This window comes from Akebia trifoliata, chromosome 4, assembly GCF_017979445.1.
Source record: "Akebia trifoliata isolate Shusen 1 chromosome 4, ASM1797944v1, whole genome shotgun sequence".
Classification (NCBI taxonomy): Eukaryota; Viridiplantae; Streptophyta; class Magnoliopsida; order Ranunculales; family Lardizabalaceae; genus Akebia; species Akebia trifoliata.
The window spans coordinates 5586258-5597655 of record NC_141378.1 but is presented as its reverse complement, the minus strand read 5'-3'; the positions used below and the strand labels follow the sequence as shown (position 1 = coordinate 5597655).

The following is an 11398-nucleotide window of genomic DNA, read 5'->3' as shown; positions in this document are numbered from 1 at the left end:
GAGTTGTGATATAGCTTTAGTTGTACAGGAGCCTAATCCATGAAGAATTGTGGGTAATATGTTTGCATCACTGAAGGAGTCCAGAATTAATGATCATGATGAAATTAATATCAATGGTGGTAAGAAAATATGAACCATAAGACAACACAGTCCATTAAACATCCTTTTGCGTATACTTGGTTCGAAGCAATAGTCAATATTTCATAAAGATTTGGTCTGCCAAGAGAGAGTTATTCGACCATGAGTAAAGCAAGACTATCATGGGTCATGACTCATGACCATGAATAAAGACAATTGACTGCCCATGCTACGCTCCATTAAAAATAAATGTCAACTGAACTGCCTATACTGGTTACACCAAAATGCATAAATTTAACAACCACTCAGCCCACCAACGGTCATGACGACGAATAAAGTCAATCCATTACCCATGCTATGCAACCTTTTAAAAAAGAGTCGTGCTGGAGTGACCTCAAGCTGGTACCTCACATCATCTCGATGAAAAGCATCTGTGGTTCCCAAACACTTTCACGTCAAGAAGTGCGATATGAGGTTTCTGCCTGAGGTCACTTCAGCATTATTCTTTAAAAAATGTCAACTGAACTGCCTATATTGGTCGCATAACAATACCTAAATTCAACCACTCAGCAGACCAGAAACTAGTACTGAGTACCATTTGAGTTTTTAAAAATAAGATATAATCTAAAAACAAATTTCACCGAAATACTCATCCAAAGTGCTGGCCCTACTGAATAAAGAGTAAGTCTGGTGTCGACAGGAACAAGAAGTAGAATTAGACTCCAGTTCACTCATCCTCCTGACGGCGCAACCTGGCCAGTTTGTTGGTAACAACAACATCCAGCTGTGCTGCACGCTCAACAATTTCCTTCCTCTTCTGAGTGGAAACATTGTGTGCGATTTCCGCACAATATGTCCTTAATATGTTTTATCAAAAGTTAGCATGGGATGGGTTTCTGAAAATATCGTTTTACTGAAAAGGATATTCGGAAGAGTACCTGTTGTGCATCATCAACAGTTCCAGCTCTTTGACATTGTGCACCAAAAATTTCTTGAAGCCACTGGGGAGGTAATGCCGTGTCTTCTTGTCTGAGGCATAGCCAATGTTGGGCATCAGAGTGCATCCTTTGAACTTCCTCCTCACACGAGAATCAATACCCTTTGGCCTACGCCAGTTTGTCTGTCATAGTTACATACTTTCAGATCAGAGGTCAAATAGTTTGATGGTGTACTAAAAAGAGGAAAACCAGCACAAGGAGATAAGTGTAAACTTGCAGTTCTCCCAGAATAGTTTCTCCTGATTAGTTTAAAAACTCAAATATATATAATTTTTTTTTATGGGTACGCTAAACTTGATCCCACAACCTATTCTTATGTATTGCCTATTAATCAATTGCTCCATAGGCCCAATGAAGCGTTCTACAAGAAAAATCTTTATCTACCTAACTCGAAGCTTACAACTTGAGCTTAGAGCTACTTGGCCCACCCCACAATGAAAGTGTAATACAATAAAAGAAGACAAAGATGGACCCTCCCTCCCTCCCTCTCTCTCTTTTTTTAATTAGTGCGAGTGCAACTACTAAATTAAACAATGGCGAGAAACATGAGGTTGAGGAAACCTACCTGAAGCACAATGAATACTACAGAAAATAATTAGAACACCCCCACCCCATATTACCAAACTAAGAGTGATGACATTGTCCCACGTGTATACAGAATCCTTAAAAATAAATCCCCGAATTCTTAAGACTACTAACTTCAACGTTAGAAACTGATTGACTCGAGCAATTGAATACTAGTTAATTTTGAAGTTATTTATGTATTCAAGAGATATAATAGAGGGATAGCTATTCTCATCAATGTGAAAAGAGCTACAAAAATGTAGAACAGGCCAGGCTTGTTCTGAAATGGAATGCCAAGGGAAAAATCCTGATGGAGCAGGACATCTTTCCCCTTATAAGCCTATGCCTATTCCCTACCCGGACACCACTCAGTCAATTTTACTGGAATCTAGGGCACTCAACTGATACAAGAATTAGTCTTTTACAAGTATATAAAGGAGTGAAAGGGGTACAAGTGAAGAATAATAAAAATCCAAGTCATCTTTTTGTCTCGTATGATACTACAAATCTGAGATGACTTGTCTATCTGTCTCGTCCTTGACGATACCTAGACGAATCAGACAAGTCATCTTAGTCTCAAACGAGTTTTAAAACCATGGTTCTCGTCTCATCTCATCTATTAGTATGTCGAGTCGACTCATTCGAGTCATCTAATTTAGGTTGAGGTAGACTACTTAAATCAATTTGTGATTATTTAGTTATTTAAATTTAAAAAAATTATAAACTCTTCTAATTTAAGACTGTAGGCAAAAAGATTTGCCTCACCCCCAAACTTGAATCTTGGTAAAAATCTCTCACCTTATTCCTCCAAAAAGTAGCAAACTCGAAAAGGTTTTCCAAGATCAAGACCATGTGATGTCCAAGTTAACTAAAAATTAAAAGAATTATGAACTGGAAAACGAATCGAAGAAGTCATTTACTTGTGTGTTGAATCTATTATTTATAGACTCTAAAAGTCCATCTACAATTGATTATTTCTTTCACCATAATAATCTTGCAAATATTTCCGTATCCCAATTGAATTAGGGTCTCTCCATTCTATCTTCTTTAATTTTGTGTTGTACTTGGATTTTTTCTACTGGGTTGGATTTCATTCTCATGAAGAGTGACCTATGGAAAAAACACATGATCCATACCATGTAAACCTAAAATTCCAACTATTGAGTGTTATCCTTGGGATAAGTATCCATGTGACGTGTGTTTATTGATTTGTATGAATCCTAACCATTGGATTTTTTGTTTAAATGGCAAGGATCGTGTGTTTTCTCATGCGTTACTAGATCCCGACCCTTTTCTAATAGCAATCACTTGTTAAATGGATTTGTTACTAGCATTAGAAGCCTAAGAGCATTGGAAATCTTTTGTTGGGATTCAATTTGGTTCACTTGTTATCTTTATAAACTTTCCTTAATGAAAGGATCAATTAGCTACCCCTAGTCGAGCGCTCTTGTCTTACCACGAGTCACTTTGGCTATCATTTTCAAGACAATCAAAAGAATTGACATGTGGGTGTCTCGACTAAAATTATTCCTTGGTTGAGTGGATTTATTAACTAATGATACAATACATGTCTTAACTAACTCATCATTTTCATACCTTGGTAGCCACGTGGAAGCCTCTTATCAGTCCATGTCATCGAACAAATTTATACACCACTAAGACGATTTATTAGAGTGATAAAATAAGATATTATATATATATATTTAAATTATTAAAAAAATTAATTAATTATTGTTAGAAAAAAAAAATCATGCTGACTAGGTCGAAATTTTATAAACTTTCAAAATATTGAATAGTCCATCTCCAGTCTCAATGAATGATGACTCTCCTTGGGCAAGTTTATAAACCATGGCCATGGATGAAATATTCTGAACAAATTTATACTTCTATTGCCATATCAATATTTTCCTTTAAAGCACTCCAATCATAAGATGCCCATAACGAATTAAGGGAAAACTACCATTTCGCGTGTTAAATATGATAAAATTTTGAGTACGGTACATTATTTATTTTAATTTCCAAAACATATTTTCAAGCGAGTTCGTTGATAGGTATTCTAATTTAAAGTGACAATCTCGTTAATAAATAATGACAAGAGATCTCGTCATTGAAAAATAAGAATACTTATCTTTAAAGTTATCAGTGAGATTGACACTTTAAAATCCATGATATTTATTCTCTAAATTTACTAGCAAGCTTGTCACTTTTTTTTGTCAGTGAGGTCGTCACTTTAAATTAGAATACATATTTTGAGAATTAAAATGAGCAGTATACTAGAAATGGAACTTTTGCTAAAATTGCTCACGTTTTGGGTAAAAACTCAAGAATTAATATGCATTTAGAGATGATCTATGCAAAAGTTGGTGTGACAATGGAAGTGAATGAATGATCTCTTCCTTAGCACCTTAATTATAATTATATGATAAGTAAGAATCAACCCATCTTGGATGCTTTGAGTAAAAGCTGGTGTGGAAATAGAAGTTCTCTTGTATTACTATTTACTAATTCGTGAATATTTCGAAAAATTGCAAAATATCTGTGCCGTGAGATAGTATAGTAAATCAGTTACTATACATATACAGAGGGAGGACTACAAACTACGAATTTTTACCGTCATTTTTTATTAGGGGTTTCCAATATTACCCTCAAGTTTAAAAAACCCTACGCTATTTATCAAAATAAAATAAAATAAAAAACCCTATCGTGTTTTTTTTACCCAAATCTCAAAACAGAAACAGAGAGAGAGAGAGAGTCTCTCTCGTTTGGAACCCTCGACAGAACCTTCGATTGGAGGCCTCAAGAGAAGATCTCTCTCCCTCCGAAGGTATCTCCTCCCTCGGGCGACTACGGCGGCGAGTTCTCCGACGATTGTGGCGGCGATTTGGTCCTCTCCTCATAGGTAGGTCGATCGGAACTTTTCATGCGATTTTCTCTTCTCTCCTCATATTGATTCTTGTAAGAATCGGTTGGTTAATGCAAGAATAGGTTAGGGATTTTATGATTATGAATCTGTTGGTTTATTTGTTTTAATATTTTAGGCCTAAAAACCATAAACATTCATGATAAACAACAGAAATTCGATGCTTCGATAGGGTTATGTTGTTACTTGAAAATATTTTAGGCCGAAAACCCATAAACATTCACGACAAACAACAGAAATTCGTTGCTTCGATAGGGTTATGAGATTTGTTTAATTATTTGTTGTGAATTTGTTTTGTTTGGTGTGAAAATTTGGGTTCTTTTTTTTATTTGTTTAATGGTTGGTTCGATTGCAACATCTGCCTTGACGATGGTAGTTGGGTTCTTCTTTTGTTTTTTTCCAAAATGATTCTGATAGGAATTAAAACCGATAGAAGATTGTCCAAAAATTTCTATGTACTAGTTCATTAATTATGGTGCGAAGAAGACCGTGTCATATGTTGAAATGTACCAACATATATGTAGACAGAAGAGAGGAAAGTCCTAACAAATGGTCTCGTTCGACAAACATGATTGTTACATGCCTTTAGCCTATGTAAATGTGTAAATGTGTCATCTATTGCATAGTATTATGGATTTAATTAGCTTTTCGTTCTTGCTGCCTATGCGGCAGTCACATAATACAAGTTAAACAATCTCCCAAATCCATAGAGTTAAACAATCTCAAGAGTATGTAATACAAGTTGTTGAGTTTAGTCTTACATCGGACACACATTGCCGTGTCTTTCTCCTTATAAGCTCCCTGGCCTCTCCACTCATTGCCAATTAGTTTTGAGTTGGACCCTCAAATTTATCATGGTATCAAAGCGGCCTTTCTCTCCTCCATGTCACCCAGTTCATACCTCCGCATGCTTTGGCCCAGTCCGGCCCACACGCGCGGGAGTGTGTTGAGTTTAGTCCCACATCGGACACTCATTGTAAGCTCCTAGACCTTTCCACTCAATTGCCAAATGATTTTGAGTTGGATCCCAAAATTTATCATCATTCCAAAGTTTTTGTGTTCGAACTTTTGGGTAAGGCCGACTTGAGCTAAAAGTAACAAAGGTAGACAATTCTATAGGTGTCTATCACAGAATGTAATGAATAATTTGCATTAGTCATAAATATGATATTACATATTTTAAATAAAATGTATATATTTTTTCCTTTTACAGGATCATAAAAATAGTTTCACATAGTTTGATGAAGTCGAGAAGATTGATTATGACAATAATAAGTATGCGGAGAAAAAGACAAAAACCAATCTTTGGGAACAGGACTGTGTCTTATATGCATCAATAGGATGTAATATATTACAATTTATGATGATATTGGTTTTGTTGTCTTTGATAATTGTAATGTTTTTTATTAGGTAATTGTATGTAATATGAAATATGTTATTCTTACTAGAATATGACCACGACATACAGTAGGCAATGATCAATTATGGATGCAAAAATTTTATTTATATAGTTTTATGTATGATGATACATCATACATGTTTTATTATATGATATCTGTCATGTTTTTATACGGGTTTTATTTTTCATATGTCCATTATTTAGGGGAGGTTTTGTCGAATTTTTTTTATTTAAAAAAAATATTTTGAGTTTAAAATGATAGTATAATGTTTTTATGAATAAAAATAGTAACTTTTATTTTTTTGGAGCATAATTTGCTGAGTTATAATGTTAAAAACAATAACTAATACATATAAGGGCATTTTGGTCATTTTAACATAATCCAGAATAGTTCCCAAACACAAAACTTTGTCAGAAGTACTTCTTAGAACCTGCATCTAAATGCACAATACGTTTCCAGCTACTTTAGACAGTACTTCAAAAAGTACTTTGACAGTACTTGTGTTTTAAGTACTTCTGGCTCCTGCATCTACAGGGGCCCCTAATTTCCCTCAAAGATTCAAACTGCTTCCCCTCTTACTTGCAAAAATCCCTATCTGAGAAACCCGAATTCAAAGCCCTATCTGAGAAATCCTAATTCAAAGCTTTTGTGCTTCAGTAATGGCAGGAGGGAAGATTAGGAAAGAGAAACCATCTCGTGTTGCGGCCAATCACTATCAGGGTGGCATATCTTTCCACAAATCCAAAGGCCAGCACATCCTCAAGAACCCTCTTTTGGTAGACACAATTGTTCAGAAATCAGGAATCAAGAGCACAGATATAATCCTCGAAATCGGTCCTGGTACTGGAAATCTCACAAAGAAGCTCCTTGAAGTTGGAAAAATGGTTATCGCTGTCGAATTGGATCCTCGTATGGTTCTTGAGTTGCAACGACGGTTTCAAGGAACTCCTTTCTCCAATCGATTGAAGGTTAGGATTTTTTATTTTTATTTTTGCTATGTTGGTGTTAAATTTAAGATGACTGGTTTTAATTCCCCTTTCGCATGTTTAATTGGTCTTTGTGCTTCGAAATTAATTTTTTTCGACCAAAAAAAATGTTTTTTTTTCGACCAAAAAAAATGTTTTTTTTTCAACCAAAAAAAATGTTTTTTTTTCCGTCATGTATTGTTGTTAATTGTTCTTGAAATCTTGAATTTATTTTCCATAGTTTTCTCAGAGTGGAATGGAGGAATTAGCCGACCCAAAATCTTTGAGATAAGGCTTTGTTGTTACTTGATCCTAACCATGGTAATTATGTTCAGATTTGGCAATTATCTGCAAGTTTGTTCGATTTATTCAGGGAAGGCTTATGAATAAAAAAAAAAATCAGAAATCATAAAAATAATGTTTTCGATAATGCTTGATGTGTTGGGAAAAATCTACTGATCCCTACCATTTGTTTGCCCCAATTTCCAAAATACCTAATGGCCACCATATCACTAATTTCGACACAGGGCATAAGTATTGTTTCTAAAGATATATAGTCAGATAAATTTGTCTTTGAAATTGACCAAAGTTGCCTCAGTGGAAGGGTGCCACCATGTCACTAATTTCGACAAAGGGCTTAAGCATTGTTTCTAATGATAAATAATCAGATAAATTTGTCGTTGAAGCATGGTCGGGTTTGAATTGACCAAAGTTGCCTCAGTTGAAGGGTGATCCCAGTCTGAGATGTCAATGTGGTTTCTGTATGTTTAGTTGTGTCATTTATTCTACAATTGAATAGAACGTGATTGTGAAAATTAATCAAAGCTGGCTCCTTTTTTTTTTTAACCTTTTGCATGTATACAGGTTATCCAAGGAGATGTGCTCAAGTGTGAACTTCCCTACTTCGATATCTGTGTGGCAAACATTCCCTATCAAATCTCTTCTCCTCTCACCTTTAAATTATTGTCACACCGACCTGCTTTCAGGTGTGCCGTCATAATGTTCCAAAAGGAATTCGCTATGAGACTTGTTGCGCAACCCGGTGACAATCTCTATTGTCGCCTTTCAGTGAACACCCAACTTTTGGCCCGTATTTCTCATCTCCTAAAAGTGGGAAAAAACAATTTCCGCCCCCCACCTAAAGTAGACTCCTCTGTTGTTCGCATTGAGCCAAGAAAACCGGTTCCAACCGTAAATTTCAAGGAGTGGGATGGTTTGATCCGTTTATGTTTCAATCGGAAGAATAAAACACTAGGTTCGATCTTCAGACAAAAATCCGTTCTTTCTTTGTTGGAGAAGAACTACAAGACACTCCAAGCATTGCAACTCTCTCAGAATGGACCATCGGGGGAGACAGAGATGACTGTGGACGTTGCTGCTTTGGCTGATACCAATGAGGATCCGAGCATGGAGATTGATGATGAGGAGATGGAGGTGGAGGATGGTGATGTAGGAGGGGACAGGTCTGATTTCAAGGAAAAGATTTTGGGTGTATTGAAGCAAGGAGATTTTGAGGAGAAGAGATCTTCTAAGCTCACTCAAGTGGATTTCTTGTACCTACTCTCTTTGTTCAACAAGGTTGGTATACACTTCTCGTAAACTTGATGACTAACGAATTTCAAATCGTGCGATTTCCTGTTTATTTACTATATATGTGCAATTTTGTTTTCTTGCATGTTCTTTAAGAGTAGTTTGTTTGGAGGACTGTCGAATCAATTGAGGAAATTTTGCTACTTTTTATTTTTCACTATGTCCACTGTAATTGAATTTTGATCCCCATGATTTATGAATGGCGATCTTTAGTTTATTTTCAAATTTCAACACATCCCCTGGTGCGTAGTTTCCTTAAGGTATTATGTTGAACCCTCTGATTGATATTTTTTTTTATGAATAAAGAGTAGTTTTGGGTTTTTTCTTGCATCTACTATTCACTTATGTAACTCCACATCTAACCAAACTGACAAGTAATGGACTACGAAGATTTTGTGGAGAAAGAAAGAAGAAAATTGGCCAGAAATTTGAGTTTTGGGGGATAATGGTGATCTCTATCCGTCGGTAACATTGCCGAAGATCCCTAAATTTTATTACTTTCTTAGTTCTCTAGCTTCCTTTACCCTCTTTTACTTGGATTGGAATTTGTTACTCTAATTCATACTGATAGCATAAAATAGTAGTTATTTTACATAAAAAATATATATAAAATCCAATTGAAAGTTTTTATTAGTTCAGCTAATATTTCAAAAATGGGACGTGTCAACTTGTATCTAGAATGGGTGGATCCGTCTACATTGGACTATTTGTCTTTGAGACTGGGATGACACGTTTGAGTCAAGATCAGATGAATTTAGAACCATGATCTTCCATAAAAAAAAAAAAAAACTTATAGTGATCAAAATACCCTCGACTTCAATCCATTACTAATACTCCGTCAACACAAATAAAAATCCTTCATATTAACTTTTGGGTGTGATGACAAAATGCCCCTTGTCCTTCGTGGCTTATATTATTTATTCTTCAAATCAATAAGATTTTATTTTAAATGTAAGACTGAATACTATGGGTTTTAATGTAAAATAATAAAAAATATATATATATAGTTATAGATTAAAGAGGTTGAAAATGGTGGATTTCTCTGAATTTTTTTTTGTTTTGTTTTTGTTTTTTGTGTGTCAATCTTTAGTAAAAGACCGTGATCAGGGGGATGGGTATGTGTCTAAATTACACTCGTATTTTTTACAATTAATTCAAAGTATAAATTGAAAGTTAAAACTTCCAAGTTTTTTAAAGAAAAAAAATTACTTTTGAAAAAGCTAGTCGCTTCAGGCCTAGGTTACCAAGCAAACGTAGGCCCGGGGGGGGCCGAAGACTTGTTAGGTGTAGTGGAGAACTTTAGTTTCATGTAGTGTAGTCACGTTCCGTCAGGCTCCCTCCCCTACTAATAAAAAGGGTTCCATATGATGTTGCTCCTCGATCTCGAAGCAACAGTATGCTCCAGACAATTATTTAGCTCCTGCCCCTGCAACTGATTTACTTTTGAAAAAATAAAGGTAAATTTACTTAAACACCTTCATTTCTATTTTTACTAAAACGAGTCTCACAGCAGGGATATTATCAAAGAAGGTGACAATATATAAATGTAAAAAGAGAAAAAAAAATTAAAATATTATCAAATTATTTGACATGAAACCGGTACAAATTAAGATGGGGTCCCTATCCGTGGCCAACAGTTTGGCAAACATTTTGGCAAACACTTTTTCAAAACATGGGTTAGAGGTCTTGGAATGGGCTGATTTTTGGTGAGGATGATCTCTACGGTGAGGAGATCATCCTCACCAAAAATCAGCTCATTCCAAAACTTCTAGCCCCATTTTACAAGTTGAAAAATCGTGAACCGTCCATTTTTTGTAAACCATTTTTGATGAGGTTAGAAGTTTTGGAATGGGCTGATTTTTGGTGATGATGATCTCCTCACCATAGAGATCATCCTCACCAAAAATCAGCCCATTCCAAGACCTCTAACCCATGTTTTGAAAAATGTGTTTGCCAAAATGTTTGCCAAACTGTTGGCCATTGAACGCTACTCATTAAGATGATATAGATATCATGTCTGTCAAAGTTTTGGTGACTATTTGGAATGCCCCTAAGTAGGGCATATATATATATATATATATATATATTTTTGGGAGTCCATCCTTAGTAGCGTAACAACTTAGGTTTGCAGAGTTCATGGTCAAGATTTGATTTAAACATTTACAATGAAAAAAATATATATAATATTTTTAGGCAAGATTCAAAGTTTTTAAAATGGATGGTCAATGAACTTCTAATTTCAATCAGTGGGCTTTAGGTATCTCGTTGACGTGGCAATCTTCCAACTGTTGGGTCGTGCCACAAAGGTCTACAGAGAAGTTGTGCAACAAAGAATCCACTCCCTTTTTTTTATGCCCCAATCCAAGATCTATCTCAAACTAATTACTATGCTCGGAATTGACCTAAAGATGGATTCAGCCCATCGGCCTAGTGTAGTGGCTTTGTTTTGCTTTGTTGCTGGTCGTCTCTCGATCACAATTTTTAATAAAGCTTTGCCTCTCAAAACAAATTTTTTTTTTTCAATCAAGTATATTTAGTTTTTTAAAATTTTTATTAGTAGTTTCGTCTAAGGCCCTATCATATTAGACTTGAGCGAATAAAGAAAACCATTAAATGGACCAAATAACTCAAGTGGCCAACCTAAAGTAATTTGCGAAGAGTAGGGTTCCAGTAAGGTGTCCCGTTCCTAAACATGGTTGGGTGGCACCCCATTTTATGGCAAATGGCATTTTTCGTGGACGCACTCTTCATATCATAGTGTTTTATAACTCGTATCCACTTACATGTAACCTCTTGAAAAAGAATTTAAATCTAATGATTAGAAATCATTTTGAAGACAATGCTTTCATCAATGGATTCACATCACCAATCAAACAGATCTTT

At 35.4% G+C, this 11398-nt stretch overlaps 1 protein-coding gene and 1 pseudogene across 1 annotated transcript; one reads left to right on the top strand and one right to left on the bottom strand.

The window, feature by feature from the left end:
- Positions 1-805: 805 nt before the first annotated feature.
- Positions 806-2492, bottom strand: LOC147403257 (large ribosomal subunit protein eL32z pseudogene; annotated as a pseudogene).
- Positions 2493-4342: 1850 nt separating this feature from the next.
- On the top strand, positions 4343-8750 carry LOC147403256 (ribosomal RNA small subunit methyltransferase-like). The gene is made up of 3 exons (XM_086438771.1): positions 4343-4539; positions 6618-6928; positions 7790-8750. The coding sequence occupies exons 2-3, from the start codon at positions 6620-6622 to the stop codon at positions 8522-8524; spliced, it is 1044 nt and encodes a 347-aa protein (XP_086294897.1). The 5' UTR covers positions 4343-4539; positions 6618-6619; the 3' UTR covers positions 8525-8750.
- Positions 8751-11398: the final 2648 nt, after the last annotated feature.

Excerpts from the sequence above, each read along its gene's own strand:
- LOC147403256 (XM_086438771.1), top strand. The coding sequence starts at position 6,620 with ATGGCAGGAGGGAAGATTAGGAAAGAGAAACCATCTCGTGTTGCGGCC. Across the intron at positions 6,929-7,789 it reads CTTTCTCCAATCGATTGAAG|GTTATCCAAGGAGATGTGCT; the intron begins GTTAGGATTTTT and ends GCATGTATACAG.